This window comes from Eptesicus fuscus, chromosome 8 (genome assembly GCF_027574615.1).
Source record: "Eptesicus fuscus isolate TK198812 chromosome 8, DD_ASM_mEF_20220401, whole genome shotgun sequence".
Taxonomy (NCBI): Eukaryota; Metazoa; Chordata; class Mammalia; order Chiroptera; family Vespertilionidae; genus Eptesicus; species Eptesicus fuscus.
Genome location: NC_072480.1, coordinates 94,915,846 through 94,938,716, shown reverse-complemented (window position 1 = coordinate 94,938,716; position 22,871 = coordinate 94,915,846). Strand labels below are relative to the sequence as shown.

At 41.9% G+C, this 22,871-nt stretch overlaps 1 protein-coding gene across 1 annotated transcript; it reads right to left on the bottom strand.

Moving 5' to 3' along the window:
* Positions 1-3,692: 3,692 nt before the first annotated feature.
* Positions 3,693-21,879, bottom strand: MTNR1A (melatonin receptor 1A). Its single transcript, XM_008146236.3, has 2 exons — positions 21,687-21,879; positions 3,693-4,561 (listed from the first exon to the last, which is right to left on the bottom strand). The coding sequence occupies exons 1-2, from the start codon at positions 21,877-21,879 to the stop codon at positions 3,693-3,695; spliced, it is 1,062 nt and encodes a 353-aa protein (XP_008144458.1).
* Positions 21,880-22,871: the final 992 nt, after the last annotated feature.

The window sequence follows — 22,871 nt, the reverse complement described above, 5'->3', positions numbered from 1 at the left end:
ATGCGCAACTCTTTCTCTCTTCACTAAATTCTTTAACAGTAAGAAACATTTGTAAATAATTTAAAATTCATTAATTTAAAATGTTTCTGTTCTAGAGGTGTTAAATATTGCATAATATGATTAAGGCTTATGACTCTAACATCATTCTGTGTCCCTTTATGATCGATGCCCCACAGTTGAATTTCCCGTTGCCACTTTGAAACAAGGTGATTGTAAATGCACTTGACTTCATTGTCCTCTGGCAGTACACAGGCATAAGCTGCACCCAATTAGGATCTGTCCCTACATTTCAGGAACCCGGCACAACTGCTGACATCACAATTACAATTACCAGACAACCTGTTGGTACCCATTTGTTCCTGAATTTTTACCCTGTTTGCTATCGGTGCATTGTATGTACCTACAGTATTTTTTAAATGGAGATTCTTTATTTTCAAGCATAAAAGCACAGAAAAGTAAAAGGAAGGGTTCAAAAGAAACTGTAAAAATTATTTATTAAAAGGAAAAGCCTGCTTAAAGAAGTTTATGCTCAGGTAATTCTCAAATATCATAAGTTAGTAATTTAAACTGACTTGAAATGTATGCCTTATATTCCAAATGTGTTTGCTTATTCACAGTGAAATATTTGATGATGCATCAGAGGCAGTCCAAAAAGTGGTCAAAATTATTACTCAGGTTGAATGTGTTTACTCAATGAGCAATTATAGATTTAATATCCAAGATTGGTTATTCTTTCATATTTCTTTCCAGAATATTTAAAACCAAGTAGTTCTGCTGCTTTGTCAGAAAAAGCATCATGTTTATGCATGTGAATGAGTTATATACAAATATTTGGTAATGAAACATGCAGTGGAGAAGAGAAACTGAAATTATTCCTTCCGCCTCCCCAATCTATAGTATCTATTAATTCTTTACTTTTAAAAAATAGTCATATTTTGTGTGATTATGAAGCTTACATAATGAAGTATAGGTAATATGTCCAAAGTAATCTATTGCAACAGGTATAAGAAATATAATAATGTATGTGTAAGAGTGACATTCACTGAAGGCAAAAAAGAATCCTACATGATTTCAATATTCCATAAGAGGATACAATTAAGGCAAACCCTCCAATGATAATATTCAAATGATTTATTTAAATTAGAAGGGTCAAATTCTTCTCTATCTACTCAAAGTGAATATTAGTCTAGGTACCAACTTGTACTATGCAACAGTCATTTGATAATAGTAATCTAGTAGTCTTGAAAGACTTAAGTCTTCCAAACAGTCATCAAAGTAATTTGTACCCTGAAAAATCAGGCGCAACTAATTAAGTTTTGGGGGCAGAAAAAAAAACATAATTAGCTAAAGACTTGCTCCATGTTAATACTACAGTGAGGAAACCCGTGATAATATCTGGAATGCTTGCTTACCAGTCGTCTACAGTGAGATTTCATTAGAGAAAATCTGGGTCTTTGATCTTTATCAGTTGCTTTTTCTTTGTCAACATTTTAACTAACTAATTTTCTGATGGTAGTGAAGAAAACAGTTCAAGATTTTAATGTTACATAACTGATTTTCAGGTGAGATACTCAACTTGGCAGAACAATTTGTAAAGGGCATAGTTTCTATTCAGTATTTTTGTTATTGTATAAATTAATAAATAAAATTCTATAAAGAGCAACTATGCTCTAGAGTTACCGACATAGTAATTCATCCTCAGCATCAAGAAAAAAGTGTAATGCATTTCAAAAAGAGTTCAGTTAATATGGTTGATTTTTTTTAAGGTTCAGTTATCTAAAATTTGGAATGTTAGCTTAAAAATGATCTCTACTCTTGGATAAAAAAAAAGCTATGGTACATTTACACAATGGAATACTACTCTGTCATAAAAAGGAAGAAAATTTTACCTTTTGCAACAGTATGGGTGGACCTGGAGAACATTGCGCTAAGTGAAATAAGCCAGTCAGAGAAAAACAAGTACCATATGATTTCACTCATATGTGGAATTTAATGAGCAAACTGAACTACCAAGCAAAATAGAGACAGATTCATAGATAGAGAGCAGGCAGACAACTAGGGAGTGAAAGTGTGGGGATAGAGGGATTGAGCAAAAATAAATAAAAAGAGAGAAAATTCATGGACATGGACAACAGTGTGGTGATTTCACGGATGGAGGGGGATGAGTAGAGGTAAAAGAGGGTATAGAGGGGGAAAATGGTGATGGAAAAAATAAAATATGAAACCTTAACAATAAAAGAAATGATTGCTACTCTTTAATGTTGGTTCTGGCTAGAATTTTTACATATAAATTACTTGATAGGTAAAGTTTGAAAAATAACACACACATACACACACATACCACCACCATCACCCCACAAACCATAATTTAGTGTCCCCAAATATGGTTGATGAAAAGAATTATCAGAGGAATGTTTCCAAATAATGAATCTAGAACTTTCCAAGGAGATTCTGATTATCTAGATATAGAGATATTAGGATATGTATTCAGATCACTGTTTTTTTATGTGTAGAGCTGCAAATCACCAACTCATTCTAGGATGAGATAGTTTGGTTGAAGAACTTTAAAATACAAGAACACGTTGCCCTAATTTCCTGCAAAGCACTCTATGTAATAAACCTCATAATAGTCCCAAATAGCTACTTGGGGCAAATTAGAACCACCATTTATGAAAATACAGTCACTCATTGTTTTTCTTCTAGGTTTCAGTTTTATTAGGGCAATCAAATACTAAATGAATTATTGAAGAATATTGTCTTGAGATAGGGATAAAAGAAAAGCTTTCTGACTTAGATATTTACTTGCCCAAATAGATTGTCAGTATGAAACACATTCAGCACCATATCTAAGAATCTACAGCTCTTTGATATTTTGTCATTTTTAAATGAACTAAGATGCCAATTACTTAACAGAAATCAATTCAGAACAGCTAGTCAGTGGCATGATTAATAATGACATTCAGTGACCAATAAGCCAAATGTCTAATAAGGTCACATAGAGTTTTATGTGTAGCTATGGCTTTAAAATATTATGGTTTTATGGAATGACAAAGGGATCTGTCATTTAGTTAGCTCTTTATCTAGTTCAATGTGCAACTTTTAATAGAGAGCGGCAAACATTTATGATCATGACTCTGGCTGCCCAATGCTAACCCTGCCAGCTGAAAACTTTGCAGTGGTTGTTGCTGTTGAGTTCATCGCTGATTTATTTTCAGCCTCTCATTGTGTGAAGAGTCACTCATTCCACTTTACCCCATTGTGTTCCATCGACTCTTATAAATAAAACACACCACTTGTTTTCCTACTAAAAATCTTTAAAACGTGGAGGGGGAAAAAGCAGTTACGACATTTATGGCATTCATTTGCAATTTCAAAATGTTTTCACACTTTTTTCCATTTGAATACAATGAGCATCTTTACTTAAAAGCACCCCCTTCTGTCCTTGAACCATCGTCTTCAATTAACATACCGCTCTGTGTTTCTCTTGATAAGAATTGGAGACTTGTTCAAAAGGCTGATAACACCTTCGCTCAGGAAGTATAGAGACAACCTCTTAAGAGCATGGGATTTTTGTTGTTGTTGTTGTTGTTTTCCAACGACAGTTTTCCTAGACATCTGTCAAGAGGGGAGCAAACATGAAATTGAGTGAGACCTTGAGCAGGATTCACGTCCTGCCAGTAGCGCTTTGTTTTTCAAACGGAGTCCACCTTGATGAGGTTGTTGTGGGTCCTTAGTGGAGAGGGTTTGCATTTAACCCTGCCTGCCCCATCGTTGGTGCTCTCCACGAAGAACATCCTGGCTGTGCACAGGGAGACGATGATCCTCCGGTACTCCTTCCGGAAGTTCTGGTTCAGCAGCCCGTAGATGATGGCGTTGAGGCAGCTGTTGAAGTACGCCATGTAGTAACTGGCCACAAACAGCCACTCTGGGATCCTGGGCACCATGCCGGCGGGGTCGGAGGCCACGGCGAGGCCGATGAGGTTCAGGGGAGCCCAGCAAATGGCAAACAGCACGAAGACCACGAACATGGTGACGAAGTTCCTCAAGTCCTGCGGCTTCAGTTTGGGTTTGTTGTCGGGTTTCACCCTCCGCCGGACCTGCAGAACCAGGATCCATATTCGCAGGTAGCAGAAGAAGACGATGACCATGGGGACGAGGAAGTGGAACACCACCACGGCGATGGTGTAGGCGGAGCTGACGGACTGCGCGAAGGTGCAGGAGTAGACGCGCGGGTCGTACTGCAGGGTCCCCACGCGCAGGTTGGGCATGATGGCCGCGAGCGTCAGGACCCAGATGAGCAGCACGCAGCACAGCGAGTTCTTGTTGCTGTACAGCCGGTCGTACTGGAGGCTGTGGCAGATGTAGCAGTAGCGGTTGATGGCGATGCCCGTGATGTTGAAGATGGAGCCGATGACGCTCAGGCCCATGAGGAAGCCGCTGACTTGGCAGTGCAGGTGGCCCAGGCTCCAGCCGTCGTTCAGGATGGACGTCAGCACCAAGGGGTACGGGTACACAGCCACCACCAGGTCGGCCACCGCGAGGCTCACCACGAAGATGTTCCCTGCGAGAGAAGGGTTTGGAAAACACAGCTGAACACCAATAGGGCATGGGTCGCATTCGTTTGCATTCACGGTTATCGAAACCCTGAGCTGTGCCCAGCCCGCGTGGCTCAGGGGTTGAGCAGAGACCTAGGAACCAGGAGGTCAGGCTTCATCCCCAGGTCAGGGCACATGCCGGGGTTGCCGGCTCCATCCCCAGTGTGGGGCATGCAGGAGGCAGGCGATCGATGATTCTCTCTCATCATTGATGTTTCTCTCTCTCGCTCTCTCTCTCTCTCTCTCTCTCCTCTCTCTCTCTCTCTCTCTCTCTCTCTCTCTCTCTCTGTCCCCCCCCCCTCCCCCCCCCCCCCTTCCTCTCTGAAATCAATACAAATATAATGCAAACTGAGCTGTTTCCGCAATTTGGATGACTTGACATCGGGCCCCTATGGTTTAAGGATGATGGAGGCTATTTTCACCAGGAAGTGAGCCCATTTGCTGCCTCTGTCAGGTTAATTCCGTGGTTCACAATTTCCCACAGCCCCAGAGCAAGGCATATTCCATCTTCAAAACTGTTGTCTTTCCAAGTGTTTGTTTTCCCAAGTGCTTTACAGTCTTGAGTTCAGCATACTCCTATCACATCTCTTGGTCTGGAATCGTCCACATTCCCTGAGAAACTTCATGCCGTGTTATTTCCCCAGCTAGCCAAGACTTCCTTCAGTTCCAGGCCTTCTACCCCTCTCCAATGGGCCTCTAATTCCTATTCCGGGAGAGCAATGGATTCGTGTCCATCACGTAATATTTAAGAGAAAAGAGGATTCTGTCCTCAGCTGTCTGGGTGAGAATATGGGCTTCAGCCCTTACTAGCTATCTAATTGGGGCCAGGGACATTATCCCACCAAATTCAGAGTCCTCTTCTCTAAGATGGGAATAATGATAGCACCTCCCTCATAGGGGGGATGATGAGGACTGAATGAGGCCAGTGCTGAGCAGTACCTGTCACATGCTCCGTGCTCAGTAAGTGATGCTGGGATTCTACAGCTCTCTCACCTCACTCCACAGAAAAAGGTAGAAATATTTTTAGGTGTATAAAGAACTTAAGGTACAAAAATTAACCCTAAATATTCAGATTAAGTGGTAAATTTCTACATGAATATAATAATGCAACACATTTTAAACTATAAAAAATAACTCTGGTCAAATTGTATGAGATGTTTGGCAAGTACATCCTTTAGTTTATGGCTCATTGGCCTTTGTCACTATCCCTTGTGCTCTGAATGGCCTTTCCTTAACTTTTAAAATGCTACCCATTTTCTCAAATCCACCTTGAATAAAAATTACCCCAGATTTTATTTATTTGCCCAACCACATGGAAGCACTTCCTCTTTTGAAGGTTCCTAGATCACTTTATTGGCTGTATATCATTTTAATTTAGATTAAATTATAATAAATTCCATTCAATAGAAACTTATTAAGTGTGTATGACAGGTGCTGGGGAAACAGGAATGAATAGACAGGGACCCTATGGTCCTTGATCTTAGAAAAACAAACAAAATTAAAATAGAAAGAAATAAGTACATGAGTACATACAGAGAGAGAAGAGGCATCAGGAAGAAAGTGAGCTAGACAGTGGGGAGAAACATGCCAGGAGAGGGACCGTATGTTTTGCCTTTTATTGTATTCATTTGTAAACGTGGCTTTCCTGTGTTTCTATACTGTAGTCCCCTGAGACTGTCTTCCTCATATTTGTATCCTGAATAGTACTCAGATGAGACTTTTGCTCAAATGCTTGATGAAGTAAATTAAATTGTCATCTCCCAACATCTGAAATAAAATAGCCTTTGAACTTAAAGTTCTTATATTATCTTGATTTTCCAAAAAAAATATTGCAAATAAGTGAAGTAAAATAGCAGTCATAATTTAAAAAAAGGGGGGGGGGCAAGATTTTGCAACTTAATTAGGAATTTTGGATAAATTTTCACGAAAATAACTTCTTTGAAAAGTGGTTATACTAGGCCAAATTAAAGCAATAAAAGAAAATTTTGGTTTTTTTCTACAGCTCAATTTCAAATTCCAATGAAATATTTAAATTACAAAGTGGGCATATTTTAATAAATGCTTAACTCAACATATTAAATAGTTTAAAATAAGTATAATAAATGAGAGTATGGGGAGGTAGAAGAGGGTATGGGGAAAAGTGGTGATGGAAGGAGACTTGGATTGGGATAGTGAACATACAATACAATATACAGATGATGCATTATAGAATTGTACACCTGAAACCTATATAATTTTATTCACCAACGTCACCCCAATACGTTCAATTTAAAAAATATAATATATGAAATTCAGTTATACAACAAATAATCATCAAAATAGTACATTTTTTACCCAGACTGTCATGATGACAAACTGGCCCAAAACAGATTTATTTTTGAAAGAGCTTATGCATAAAATCACAAATGATGTCATAGATTGCTTTCATGGCTTTTATTCTCTGTTCCATTTACTCTGTAGTAATTATGCTTCTTTTCTCTTCAAGTAATTATATTAATTAAATCATTAGTTTAATTTTCTTTGAACTAATCTCATTTACAAGTGTTCAGAGAAAAGAATTAAGCCATAGACTCCATGCAGATGTGACTATCAGGTAGCTCGGGTGGAAGCTTTATCAGATTTGCTATGTATGTGTGGAGTGTGTGGGTGCGTGTTGTGTGTGTGTGTGGGAGGGGTATTTTGTTTGTCATTTTCCCTCTTCTATCCCCCCTGTCATCTAATATGTACTAGCAGTTAACCTCACCTCTCAGTATTTCCGTTACTGGATATCTAATGGGGACAGGGATTCAACTAGAAGAATAATGAAAATCATGCAAAGATGAATAAAGAGACAGTGTTGTCTTTTGGAGAGAGGGTTAGCATGTTTTTCAGTTTTCAAGGTTAGTTGCATTATGTTGGGGAGAAGCATAGTTATGCTGTTTCCTTTATCTGGAAGTTGAGTATAGTTAATGGAGATAGATAGATAGATGAATAACAAGTTGCCAAGGGGTGGACTGTGGTGGGTTTGTATTGTTTCAATTTAGCTAAGCTGGAACTACCCTTCCCAGAATTTCCTTCCTGGTGTGTTAGCATGGTCCACAAAGGAATGCTGCATAGGATTTGGAAGGTGGAAGTGAAGCAGAAGTCACATTTTTTTCCTTAGTGCTCAGAAGGCTCCATCAGGCACTGGGCACATTAACTAGTGACATCTTAGCTTGGTGAGAGTGCAAGAATTTCCTATCCTTGGCCAGATGCTCATATTTTATCAGTTATTATATTGCTTTAAATAAGAATCCCACACTCTGCAGGTCTCATGCTGACTTGCATTTGAATGATCACTTGTGCATCACTTTGCTGCTATGTGAATTACAGAGAGATTTATCTCCCCCTATAATATTGTGCCAAGTTTGGGCCTTTAAGGTTTTCATCAACAATGTTTGCCTTGTTTTTAATTAGGTAATAATAAAAACTGCAATGATTTAACCCAAGGATATTCATTTTCTTCTGTGTGCTCTTCAAAATGCTGGCAATGGGAGCCCATTACTACAACAAGCCTGGCCTCTTCTGTACATTCTCTCTGTTTTATACGCCTCATAGTAGCTGCTGCTAATGCCCTTCCCATGTCCCCTTTGTCAGCATAGTGCATTTATCTCTGGAATTTGGATGAGTGTTTGGTGCTTGCATTTGGCTGAGCGGCACCCTTGCCCAGAGATTTGCCCTGAGTGGAACAGGTAAGGATGATCACTGACAGTAGAGTACAAAAGGCCAGCCCCCTTGCCTCAAGTGGTGACAACTGTGTGATTGGATTTATGCCCAGAAGCCAAGTCTAGGCTTCATAAGAGAGCCCATCCTTGCTTGACTCTCTTGTGCCTTAGCCTATTCTCTTCACTTCCTGCAGGTTCTTCCTCAGAGCCCTCCCTCAATGAAGCATGAGTACTGCGCCTCCAACCCAGCTCTCAGGTTGGGTTTCTAGGCAGCCCAAGAGAGACCTTCAGTCCTATGATGAGGTTTTCTAAAGAAGTATTTCTCAGACTGTATTACTTTCTTCCAAAGACTAGAGGCCCGGTGCATGAAAATTCATGCACTGAAGCCGGGGGGGGGGGGGGGGGAGGTCCCTCAGCTTGGCCTGCCCCCTCTCACAATCTGGGAGCCCTCAGGGGTGGGAGGTGACCCGGTGATCAGGGGAAGGCGATGCCCCCATCACATCTCTGTTGCTGCCACTGCTGGCAGCACAAGCCTCAGCCGGCCCTGGTTACCTGAGCCTCGGGCGGCCCTGGGCGGCTGGGCAGCTGCCATCTGAGGCTTGTCTGCACCTCAGGCCGGCCCTGGGCGGCTGGGGGCTGAGGGCGGGTCCAGCCGCACAGCGTGCCCACCCCCGCCCATCCCCCCAGTGGGGCTGAAAGGACTGGGGGACTCTGGCGGGGATGAGGGGACTGGGTGCTGCCATCTTGTGGCTATGGCACCACCATCTTTGTGACGGTGTGATGGTCAATTTGCACATTCCTTCTTTATTAGATAGGATAAGGGGTCAATGTATTATCCCCAAGTAGCTATGCTTTGTTTCTATTCTTGACTAATTTCTTTGAAGTTCTCTCATTAATTTTGCCTTATGTGTGCTCTAGCTTTCACTTTCCTATCTATTACCTATTTTTCTTTCATCCTGAGGTAACATTTTAAAAAATTCTCATCACCACATACTTTGAGCTCCAGCTACCATCATCTACTAACCAACTTTCAAATTTCTTTTGAGAAGATTCTCTGTTATACAATCATGTTTGTAGTCATATCTTTGTACTCCACATTTCAGTTTTATTTGAAAATTAAAAGACAAAAATTTTGAAAGAACCATGGGTCCTGTTTTCAAAATAATTTCTTTGAAAACAGGAGCCAGGTTTTATACAAGCTTAACACAATGTATGGCATTTTAACAAACAAACCAGAATTTTCTGACCATTTATGTTCTGTCTTATACTGTAGATATGCAATAAATATTTATCTAAATGAATATTCAATTCAACAAGCACCAAAAGTACTCCATAGCAAAGCAAGCAAGCATCATTTTAAGCTATGAGTTCAACAACTCAAATTTACTCTCAACAGCCTGAATAATATTTAGCGCCAAGTAGATTTTTTCCCTCTTTCTTGTTCTTTTTTTTTAAAGACCAAATTCTTCTATGTGATTGCCCAAAGTAAACAGCCCTGCAGAAAAATTTATCTTAGAACACCTTGACGGGAAAGTCCAGAAGTTTATTCCTCATCTGCAACATTATTAAATTTCACTAAAATTTTTTAAGATATCACATAGAGTCCTCAGGTTTCAGGTCAACTTGATTCGCCAACCTTTTTGAAAGATGAAAATGTTAGGATGCTGATTAAGGGACCGTCATTAGAAGGGGAGTAGATAATACTGTACTGATGATACCATGTGGAGTTCTGAGCATACACAAAATCTTTTTGAAAACACTCCACTAATTGCCTCTTTGGTAGCCTAGAAAATCCTGAGAGTGTGTGTATTTCTTTTATATAAGACAGAGCATTTCTGTTAATGAGGCAACATAAAAATACTTAGGGAATATAGGGAGAAACGCAAGGCACCTTGTAAAGATCTTACTATTCACCACAAGTATTCTAGTTATTAATTTCAGAAGATGCTAATAAAGAATCAGAACAAGCCCCAGATACTCCATGGAGATTTAAAATGACCTCTAAAGCAGATATTTTTCAAAGCAGTTATTTAAAACAACAACAACAAAAACACAGAACCATTGAATAATAGTAGAAAACAAAAGCAGGAGGTTTACTTTAGAACTATTTTGTCTTTGGTGAACTTTCAAATTTTCCAAGAGAAAAATGATTCGGAAAGCTAGCAACAATAAGCTCTATCTTATCTATGATTAATTTAATGCTGGAAAGTGCTACTTTCTCAGAAGATAAATAGCTGGGGAAGCCTAAAATCAGATCCAAATTCAATCATGTATCTAGGAGTCTGAAACCCCTGTCCTAAGGTTTCCAGGGGATTCTGGCAATTATTTTGGCAAATTTGGAAAAACTTAGGGTTCCATAATAATATACTACATAGACCAGGGGGGAAAAGTCATAAAACTTTAAACAATGGCTAAGCATGCAAGGGGCGTGTGGTGGTCAATAAAATGTCTTAAAAAGTAAAAAAAAAAAAAAATAGTCTTGAAATAATAATTTCAAATATCATGGAAATCTACTGGAGGGAAACATAAGCAGTGTTAGCAAGCTACTATCAAATTGGAGATTATATTAAACACTGACTTCATTAGCTTGAAACCATTTTCCAAGTCTGTACATACAAGTTTGGTGATAACTTTTTGAATGGTAAAATCCTTGTCTGAGAAAGTTACTGTAGCTTCCAGAGCTGATTTATTTTTGTTCTTTTTATGAACTGATTTATTTTTGTCCCTTTAAAAAATTTTTTTTCAATTACAGTTGATATACAATATTGTTTCAGGTGTACAACATAATGGTTAGACATTATATATTTTATGAAGTGATCACCCTACTAAGTCTAGTACCCACTGACGCCACACATGGTTATTACCATGTTATTGACTATATCCCCTCTGCTATACTTTACATCACTGCAGGTATTTTAATAACTGGAAATTTATAATTTTTTTCAATTACAGTGGACATTCAATATTATTTTATATTAGTTTCAGGTGTGCAGTATTGTGGTTAGACATTGGATAAAAAAGATGTGGTACATATATACAATGGACTATTACTTGGCCATAAAAAAGAATGAATCCTTACTCTTTGTGACAGTGTGGATGGACCTAGAGGGTATTATGGTAAGTGAAATAAGTCAGGCAGAGAAAGACAGATACCATATGATTTCACTTACATGTGAAATCTAAAGAACAAAGTGAATGAACAAACAAAACAGAAACAGATTCACTGATACAGAGAACAAGCTGAGGGTTACCAGATGGGAGCGGGTTTGGGGGTGCTGGGTGAGAAAGGTGAAGGGATTAAGAAGTACAAATTGGTAGTTACAAAACAGTCACAGAATGAAAAATACAGCATAGAGAATGTAGTTAATAATATTGCAATAACTATGGTGCCAGGTGGGTTCTAGAATTATCAGGAGGATCACTTTGTAAGTTATATAAATGTCTAACCAGAACTGATTTATGTTAAATTAGAGAACAGCTTGGATATTGAAATAATCAGTCTCTCAGAATTTGATAATTAGAATTGCAGCCCTACTTGCTGTGGGGAAATCATGTTTATTACAAAAGGAAAAACGGAGACATCAGAGAATTTGCATAATGTCACAGAAGAGAGTTAGATCCTAAATCTTCATTTTCTGACTGATTTTACTTCTTGGCATTCATATTGTCCCCACTTACTTTTAAAAAGTACATCCAAAAAGAAATGAGCATTTAGAAAATAAAAACAACCTAGTAAGAACTAATCATAGAATGCCTATAATACCATTATTTGCATAGTATTTTATAACTTCAAAGTGATAGGCAGGTAGATGGATGCATGGATAGATGGGTGGTCAGAATCTAGCTTTATCTTCCTAGCATCCATGTGAGATAAGTATACCCATTAGACAGATAGAGAAACTGAGGCTCAGAGAGATTGAGTAACTGGACCCTAAACATACTCCAAATAAAGATGCTGCAGATATAAGACTCAGCTTGGATGTTCTAATTTCAATTTCCCTTCTCCTTCCACTGCACTCCACTGGGTTGTGTTCAGAGATTAGAAATACTGATCACTTATCTGTGAACTTTGGGTTTCAGTTTTCTTATCTACCCAAGGAGGATGTTCTAAGGACAACTAAAACAGAATGTGGGAAAGTGCTTTAAAAGCTGTAAATTGCTTTGTGTGGAAAAATACAAAGCAATAGACATTCTAAATAAAAAAAAGTTGTTTTTCTATTTTATTCACAGAAATAGAAATAAATCAGCTGTCTGTGATAAGTGTGAGACAAAGTGAAATTTACCAGTCTCTTACTTTAATTTCTCAAGTTTGAAAAATGTTTCAAACACAAATTAATGAACAAATTTCCAAAATAAAATTGTAAGATTAAAAAACTAAATTCCTTTAATAATTGGCATTGCTTTAATATGAATCCTATAATATATTCATATTTTAAATGGAAATGTTCACTAAAAGATGGCCAGCAATTTTTGCAAAATTAAATATGCACTAGAACAGTAAAAGGGGGCTTAAGTTTTATCACAAATGGTCTCGAGTTATAATTAAGACACCAGAACAGATTGTTAAGGAATACTGTATATTAGTTCCAATTGCCTATATCCCAGATGTTAGTCCTCTGTTACAATTCCACTTATCTTATATCTGATATCCATGGATTTAAAATACATCACAGAAAAGCATCATTTACAAAGAGAAGAGGATATAAGATGCAAAATGAATCTTTACAAAAAAAGAACATTCCTGAAAGGATAAAATGACTCAAAATTATTGTCCAAATGCATTGTCTCCATGTCTCTTTTGGGACTTGGGCAACTGGTTCACATATAGATATTTTACTTTGTTTTATGTTTTTGTCTACAATGGTCCCACAGAGCACTGGTTTTCAAATCACCAGTATACCATGTGACCAGCCACATTGATGACTTCGATAGAGACATCCCCAGTTGATACTGCAGCAGAGACAGTCCGATTATTTTAGAAATGTTCAGATTATCCCATCTGCCTTTGAACACCTAAGTGAGTGTGAGGTGCTCAGCACTGTGAACCCTGCTGATCTTTAGATGGATATTGTTGTGCAGAGTAATGGCGAGGTTGGCTGCCTATTTAGGCTGCTCTTCCTGAAGATTACATTCCGAAGGGTCACTACAGACCTGGGAGAACCTGTCTCTCTCCGTGATCCACCCAGAGACATGCAAATCAGCCCACTCGGGAGGATTGCTCACACTCACACACCGTTAGTCAACTCATCATACGCATGCCCAGCGCATCCTACCAAAACTCATGCGAAGCTGCCTGTGTCCCAGAGAACTGATCCACTGTTTCTTAACCAGAAAGAGTCCACCAAAAAAAAAAAAAGGCTTGACTTATGCTGCATTCCATGTCAAGAAGAAAAACTATACGGGACATTTCTAAAACTCGCAAACATTCCTTAGGAAGTAAAACAGGGAAACCAGATGTCATTAAGAGATATTTGTCTCTACCAGATATGTTACAAGTGAACCAGATAGTTGAGGGCACATGAGGTGCACTTTCATAGGGACCCACTCTCCTAGATTCATGATGCTTATTATCATTATATACATACTAGAGGCCCAGTGCACGAAATTCATGCACGGAGGGGTTTTCCTCAGCCCGCCTGCACCCTCTCCAATCTGGGACCCCTTGGGGGATCAGGCCTAAACTGGCAGTCGGACATCCCTTTCAAAATCCAGGACCGCTGGCTCCTAACTGTTCATCTGCCTGCCTGCCTGCCTGATTGCCCCTAAACCCTCTGCCTGCCAGCCTGATTGCCCCTACCTTGCCTCCCTGCCAGCCTGATTGCCCCTACCTTGCCCCCCTGCCAGACTGATCACCCCTAACTGCCTCTGCCTTAGCCCCCAGTTTTGCCTCCTTCTGCAGGAGGTGACCTGGTAGATCAGGGGAAGGAACCCCCCCCCAACCCCCCATTACCCTGCTGCTGCTGCCACTGTCAGCCTGAGCCTCAGCCCTTCGCAGCCACTATGGCTTTGTCTGGAAGATGTCCACTCTAATTAGCATATTACCCTTTTATTAGTATAGATATGTCATTATATCCACAATTCTCCTTATTGCTAGTCGATTTCATAGCATTATAATCTCTTAATGCAGAGTGAGGTTACAATCATGTAAACCGAAGGATACCAGACTTGGTCCAGCCCTATCATTGACTGATGTGAAGACAATCCAGAGAGATGATGACTCAACCGCAACCACTGGCCACTCAGTGAAAGAGCTCGGGAGCCCTGATTCTGGATTTATTCTGTGCACAGGCTTCTTCCACACTTGCCTACAGAATCTGCGATGTTTGTCCCCAACACGGGAGCACTCAACTGATGAGTAGCCACATATATTTCTACTTATTTCCACCTCATCTCTGATGCAAAATCCCCCCACGCCCCCCCCCCCCCAGCATCATGTCTTGTCCCTGAGCCATCTCCTGACATCTCTGAGTTACAAGTGTAGCTTCCCCTGGTCCCTTCTACACACTCTTTCCCATTCTCCCAGGATCCCAAGAGGCTCAGAAATTAGAACTCAGAGTGAGGCAGGTTGCTATCAGGGGCTCACAAGTCTCAATGACCCAGCAATCCTGAGCATTATTTCAGCCATAGTCCTGGTTTGAATGATTTTGTGGGCTAGCTTAAGAAACAAAATATCAAATATTCTTTTAAGAAATCCGTAAGTGAACTTCTAGACTATAACATGCTTATAACGTCATTAAAATACTTATAAGTCTTGCCCAGCTGGTGTGGCTCAGTGGTTGAGTGTCAACCTATGAACCAGGAGGTCACGGTTTGATTCCCAGTCAGGACATATGCCTAGGTTGTGGGCTCCATCCCCAGTGTGGAGCATGCAGGAGGCAGCTGATTAATGATTCTCTCTCATCATTGATGTTTCTATCTCTCTCTCCCTCTCCCTCTCCCTTCCTCTCTGAGATCAATAAAAATATATACCGGTATATATTTTAAAAACTTATAAGACTTTTTTGTTGATGTACAAAAGACACAACAGAAATACAGGAGTTTTTCAGGAAACAGAAATACAAGTGTGACCTCTACTAAGAGACTGAATATAATTACGGTAATTAAAGAATATTAGAGGCCAAGGAGCAGGAAACAGACAAGGGAGGAGAAGACAAGAGAAGGCAAAGGAAGAGAAGGGAAATTAAGGAGGGGAAAGAGGAAACATCAGCCAGGGTACAGTAAGCAGAATGGCCAAGGGCTCAATCAAGGTAGCTATGAACACATGCAATGGGCGAGGCTGGAGCACTGATGAGCGGATGGTGGGTGTGGCCACGGGTAATGGAGAAAGCAGTGAGCCTCAGCCTTAGCCACGGACACAAACAAGAGTCCAGTTTAACACAGGCGACAGTCTGCGTGCGGACAGTCCCAGAGGAAAAGTACAGGTTGGTGGTTTTCAGTACTTAGATTCGGCGTAAGTTCTAGCTCACATTGTGGATAATTATACTGCCATCTATCAACAGCCTTATTTCAAATCATTTCTCCGAAGTGATGGTCACATAAGTACATACATACGTAAAATTTCATCCAGCTGCACACTTCTGTTTTGTACACTTTTACTGTGTGTACATTATGCTTCAGTTTAAAAATAATATTTTCAAGTAGGCATGCCTAAGACCTGTAAGCATCTTAAAAACTTTTTTTAAAAACAATCTTAAACTCAGATCTCTGAGCCCCAAAGTCCATACTCTAAAGAGCCTCTCTGAGTGCTAACGCAGGAGGGATATAGATCATATTTAATGTGGACCTGAAAGAAACCAGGGCAAGAACCACATAACACAGTGTCCATGGTACTGTCTTAAAGTCATTCTGGGGAACTTTTTATTTTTACTTTTTTTACAATATTGACAGTTTAGCCCGCTGTGCACCAAATTAAAAAATAATAATAAACCACTTAAAAAGGTAACTTTCTAAAATAGGATGTCCCTGTCTTCTGAGGCAGAACACACTGTCCGTGGCTGGCCCATTCCTGATGGCTGACGGTCATATGTAATAAACACGTTATTGCACTCCTGTGCCTTTTTCAGGAACAGTTCATGGTGAGCAGGGTTTTTGTTTGTTTGTTTTTTGGGGTTTCTTTTTGCTTCTTCATGATGTGCCCACAAAAGGTTGTGCTTGCTCAGTTTTCCAGACCTGTTTTAATGAGTCTATTTCAATCTATGCTGTTTGGCACATGAGCTGTTTCTTTAAATGCACCAACCTTCCTCTAATTGACTATAATCTGTGGGGAGCTAGCCGCAGTTTCATGGACCTCTAAGGCAGAACAAATCAACTGTGGAAGAAAGCCTGCGATTCTTTGCTTATTTCCATTTATTGGCCGTATTCTAGATAAGTTTGATTGCCAGGTAATTGAATTTTGAATAGGCAAGTTATTATCGTACTCCTGCTTTATTTTTAGTAAAAGTTTTCAAGTGTGATGTAATATAGAAAAGGGCGCAGATCATGTCTACAGTTCAATTACTTTGAACAGTGGAAGTCACCCTTGTTAGGTGTACCTGCTTTATCCTGGTCAAAGTATCAATCTCCAAGCATCAATTTCCACGTGCCAACTATCCAAGTGTCCTTTCCCCCGGCACCCCCTGCGTCACTAGGTCACTGCAACGATCGTGGGAGGAGAAAAGATTCGTTAGCTGCCTTCTGTATTTGACAAACGTAGAAAGTGAGGCTGTCTCAGGTCCCAAGGTGGATCGCAAGGACATCACCCAGTGTTCCAATGCAGGAATCCTCCCATTATACTACGAAATTTACTCAGAAATTACAAATACGCTGGTATCCATTCGAGGATCGAATTTTGGACAGGAGCAGAGCACACTTCTGCCAGCACCTAAGGCTCTGGTGGCTGTGTGGAGCCTGTATCTGTTCTAACCAGTGTCCCTGACGTAACATTCGCCTGTTAAATATTTTAAATTTCTTCCCTGGAAAGTCAGATGTCAATGGGCTCCTTTCACGGAAGGACAGGGGCATAAATAATCAGCAATTATACCAGATTCCCGAAAGGAAGTCCTAGTTCAAAGCTTAAGATGCCTTCACATTTTTTTTTTAACACATTTTTATTTATTTCAGACAGGAAGGGAGAAGGAGAGAGAGAGAGAGATAGAAACATCAATGATGAGAGAGAATCATTGATGGGCTGCCTCTTGCATGCCTCCCTATGGGGGATCCAGCCCACAACCCAGGCATGTGCCCCTGACCTGAATCTAACCTGGGACCCTTCAGTCCACGGGCCGTCGCTCTATCCACTGAGCCAAACCGGCTAGGGCCACATTCTTATATTCTTACCTCATTTCTTCCATTCTCTTTTCCATCTTTTCATCCTTAATAAGATAAATTTAACAGAAATGGAAGGACTGAACAATAGCATTGAATCCACCGTCTCTGTCACTGTTTGAAATTACCATCCAGCCAAGCCTCCAGTGCTTTGAATTGCAACAGTGGGGCATCTGAATACAAAAGCCCGACTGTGAAAGTAGCCAAGTTCCACAGCTTTCCGGGGTGAGGCTTTCTGTGGGTCTCCCTAGCTACAGGGATGTAGTGTCCTGTAAACGCCCTAGCCAAACAGTGCCCGCAGCCCTGGCCGGGTGCCCAGTTCCAGCATCCATCGGCTCCTACACCAAAAGGTTTTGGGTTCTATTCCAGGTCAGGACACACACCTAGGTTGTGGGTTCAATCCTCAGTCAGGGCATGTACAGGAGGCAACCAACTAATGTTTTTCTCTCACACTGATGGTTCTCTCTCTCTCTCTCTCTCTCTCTCTCTCTCTCTCTCTCTCCTCTCTCTCTCTCTCTCTCTCTCTCTCTGTTCTCTCTCTCTCTCTCATTCTCTTCTCTCTCTCTCATTCTCTTTCTCTCTCAAATCAATAAACATGTCCTCGGGTGAGGATAAAAATAATTGCTTAGCAGCCCCGGTTGGGTGGCTCAGTTGGTTGGAACCCCATGCTGTACACCACAAGGTTGTGGGTTCAGTTCCTGGTCGGGGCACACACCTAGGCTTTGAGTTCAATCCCCAGCCAGGGTGTGTATGGGAGGCGACGGGTCAGTGTTTCTCTGTCCCTCTCTTTTTTCCCTCCTTTCTCTCTAAAATCAATAAGCATGTCCTTGGGTGAGGATTAAAAAAAAAGGTTGTTTCTCAAACAAATAAAATACAAAGCAGCGGGGAAGCAGCACTTTTTATAAGTTCTTTTCCATAAACCAGAAGGAGAATTGTTCCAGGCATGTGAATTTTTTTTTTTTTTTTTAATGAGAGGACCTATAGGATGCAAACTCCCCAAATGCTGCGATTGTTGACACAACAAAATAGAGTGAGCTTGGGGGCACATTCTGTGAATCAAACCCTGCCCAGCAATCTGTGTCCCTGTTCCTTCTCTTAAAGAAGGTGACAGTGGCACCCACCACAGGGCTGCCCGGGGGATTCAGTTAGCATAGATCCCTTCCTTCCTTCCTTCCTTCCTTCCTTCCTTCCTTCCTTCCTTCCTTCCTTCCTTCCTTCCTTCCTCCCTCCCTTTTCCTTCCTTCCTTCCTTCCTTCCTTCCTTCCTTCCTTCCTTCCTTTCTTTCTTTTTTTCTTTCTTTCTTTCCTTCTTTCTTTCTTTTTCTTCCTCCCTCCCTCCCTTCCTTCCTTTCTCTCTCTCTCTCTCTCTCTCTCTCTCTCTCTCTCTCTCTCTCTCTCTCCCTTTTAGGGAACAAAGGAATGCACTGAACAGATCAAAGCCAAAGTCCTCTTATTGAACCCTAATCCAAGGAATCTAAACAATCAATAAAGCGACAAGGAGAGTGACTAGCAGATTAATATGTAATCAGAGGGAGCTCTCCCAGGACCCAGAGCTACAGGGGCAGAGAAGATTGGCATGACCTCGCCACGGCGAGGAAGCAGGCTCTGCCACAGCTCCACTCCTGGGGTGAGAGATAATTCACATACCACTCTCACAGCTCTGGGTGTTCTCATACCCTTTCTTCTTCTATTTTAAATCAATTTATTTAAACTAAAACTAACAAAAAAACAATTCACCCATCCCCCAATCTTCCCACCCCAACCCCCACCTCTGGAAACCATGACTCTATTCTCTGTATCAATGAGCTTGTATCTATTTATTTATAGATTCCACATATAATAAAGATCATATATGGTGATAATAGAGATCACCTTTCTCTTAGTATAATGCCCTCGAGGTCCATCCATGTTGCCCTAAATGACAAGATTTCATCCTTCTTAATGGCTGAATAACATTCCAATGTATATATCCCACAATTTCTTTACCTGTTCCTCCATCAATGAACACTTAGTTTGTTTCTGTGTCTCAGCTATTGTAAATAATGTAATAAATATGGGGGTATATCTATCTTTTCAAGTTAGTGTTTTCATTTTCTTCAGATAAATATCCAGAAGTGGAATTGCTGAGTGGTAGGGTAGTTCTATTTTTAGTTTCCGAAGGAACCGCCACACTGTTTTCCATCTGAGCGAAACCAATTTATATTCCTACCAACAGGGCATAGCGTACCCTTTACCCCACATCCTCACCAACACTTGTCATTTTGTGTCTTTTTGTTAATAGCCATTCCTCACAGGTGTGAGGTGATATTTCACTGTGGTTTTGGCTTGAATTTCCCTGATGATTAATGATGTTGAGGATTTTTTCATGCACTTGGCCATCTTTATGAATTCTTTGGGAAAATGTCTATTCAGACCTTCTGCCCATTTTTAAATTAGATTGTGGGGTTGTTGTTTTTTTGTTTTGTTTTTTTGGTGGGTTTTTTTTGTTGTTGTTATTTTTGCTATTGAGTTGTATGAGTTCTTTATATATTTTGTATATTAGCCCCTTATCAGACACATGATTTGCAAATATGTTCTCCCATTCAGTAAGTTGCCTTTTCAATTGGTTGGTTACCTTTGCTGTGCACAAGCTTTGTGGTTTGATGTAGTCCTACTTGTTCATGTTCGCTTTTGTTCCTTTTGCTTTTGGTGTCAGATTAAAAAAAAAATAATAGCTGAAACCGGTTTGGCTCAGTGGATAGAGCGTCGGCCTGCGGACTCAATGGTCCCAGGTTCGATTCCGGTCCAGGGCATGTACCTTGGTTGCGGGCACATCCCCAGTAGGGGGTGTGCAGGAGGCAGCTGATCGATGTTTCTCTCTCATCCATGTTTCTAACTCTCGATCCCTCTCTCTTCCTCTCTGTAAAAAATCAATAAAATATATTTTTAAAAAATAAAAAAATAAATAAATAAATAAAATAATAATCACCAAGACCTCTGTCAAGGAGCTTACCCCCCGTTTCTTCTGGGGGCCTCTTCCTGAAGGAGAATGCCTCTAGTTTAAGCCAGTCAGCTAGGAAGTGAGGTTATTCAATGGGCTAACTAACGCCATGTCAATCCATGCTATCATGTGCTTATTAACTAATTCTTAAATTATGTAGTGTCTCAAGCAACGTAGGAAAAATGGGGAGGGAGGGGTCCCTCCTGGAAAGGAGCTAAACAAATTTACAGCATTGATCAACTACCTGGTCAGAGCAAAAATATTCCTTTTTGACAAACATGTAAGTGCAAGGGTCCCTCCCGCCCCACCCACTCCTCCACAAAGTCTGCATCTCATCATCCAGGGGCGGTCTGACCACCCAGGGTCCTCTGGTGCGTCCTCGGGCTCCCGCCCCGCAGAAGCCAACATCAATCCGTTGCCTGGAGGGGAAAGCAAGCGTAACTCAAGCACAGAAGTAGCCTTAGTAGTAAATTCCAGGTAAATACACGGTTTATCACAACAATTCCCGTTTTTAAAGTGTAAAAGTATTGAACTTGGAGGAAGCACTCCAAGCATGGTTAGGAGCCTATGGCTTTTTTGTTTTTTTGTTTTTTTTTGCAATTGCATGCTAAAAACTGAAAACGACTCCTGACAACAAAACTAACATAATTGCACTATCATTTTGCCAATGTATTTCTCTCCTATTTTAACGCATTTGAAAGGGCTTTTTGAGGAACTTCCTGCAACCTTTATCGAGTGCCTCTCGATTTCATAAACCTCAGAAACTGAAAAGTGGGTTTTTTTCTCTAAAATAAAGAGAACCTGCCCCTGCCCAGGATTGCTACCCCACGGGACCTGAAGACTTCTTATTGTTTTATGGGAGAAAGAAAAAAAAACAACAACCCCACAACATATTTGACAGGCAGGTTCAAGGGAAGTAAACCAACGGGCTTCGGTCTCTAATAGAAAAAAAATGACTCAAAGTCCCCAGTTTTTAAGAAGAAAGAATTTAACTTTCCTTAGGAAAAGCCAGCTGACAGCTGAGGGTGCTGCGTGCTGGACAAGTGGCCGGAAAGGTGAGAGGCTGCCGTCCACGGGGACAGCTGGGGGCTGCCCGTCCAGCCTGCCCGGCCCCGGGAGCCCCTACCTGCGTTCCTCAGCTTCTTGTTCCGATACACGGACAGGATGACCAGCAGGTTGCCCAGGATGTCCACCACGATGGTGAAGATGAGGATGAAGGCCAGCGTGGAGGCCAGCCACGAGGGGCGCGGCCCCGCCGCCCCGCCGCCGCCGGGCACCTGCTGGGAGGCGTTGAGCAGCGCGCTGCTGTTGCCCTTCATGGTGCCGCCCGGCGCGCCCCCGGGTCGCCCGGCCATCGCGCCGCCCGGGCAGGCGACCCCCGCCCCGCGTGCCCTGCAAGTAGCCACAGCGCGCGCACTCCACCTGTGTGGCTCCTCCCCGGCCTCCCGCTTCTACTCTCCATCCCTGCGGCTCCTTCTCGGCCGCCCTGCCCGCTCCACGCCTCCCGGCGGCCGCACTCGGCACCTGCAGCCCCGGCCTGGCGACACCGGCCGTGCGCCTCCAGGCCCCCCGGGGACTTCGGGGCTCCCTGCGCGCAGCCCGCACCGCGTGCCGACAGCGCCCCCGTGCGGGTGGCCCGGGTCCAGCCGCCTGCGCTCCAAGCGGGCAGCGACTCCAGTGTCGCTTGGGTCCTCGGTGTTTCCTCTCGGGGACATTTCACCAGAGCGCGTGGGCGCGAAGCCTCCCTCGGATAGAGGAGCATTTGTGAGCCACCATGAGCCCCAGCGTCCTCACCTGTAAACTGGGCATCAGGGAGGAGCCGACGCATCCATCCACCCGGCGGATAGCAGGAGGTGCAAACATCCAGGCCCGTCCTGGGGCAGGTATGGCACTCACTAATCGTCCAACAGAAATCGCTCCCCAGCTCTCTGCACGCCCACCCCACATACTGAAAAAGGCCATCCATAATTCTTTATGTTGGATATAAAAAATTTTAGTCGTTTTCTTTTGTTGCCATCCATCATTTTCCCCAACAGCTACTTCTGTTGTGAGATGTTTTGAGCGCTGCCCTTCAAATCCCAAGTGCTTGTCCTCAGCTTGGGCACAGCCTCTGCTGGCTTCCCGGGGCCATGGGAGCCAGAGTGGAGGATGCTGCCGCTTGAAATGACAGCGACGCCAGTGGGAACCCTGATTCGGAGCAACTATACACTTTTCATGTCGCTTTCCAATGTCGTTTTAAGGTGGCCACGACCTTGCTTCCGCAGCCACACGAGGCAGGTCTCCCGGTTTTCTTCAGCGCAGTAACCGATCC

What these genes read in the sequence shown, in the direction of transcription:
- MTNR1A (XM_008146236.3), bottom strand. Translation starts at nt 21,879, where the DNA reads ATGAAGGGCAACAGCAGCGCGCTGCTCAACGCCTCCCAGCAGGTGCCC. An exon ending in CAAGAAGCTGAGGAACGCAG is followed by an intron (nt 4,562 to 21,686) that starts GTAGGGGCTCCC and finishes CTTCTCTCGCAG; the next exon opens with GGAACATCTTCGTGGTGAGC.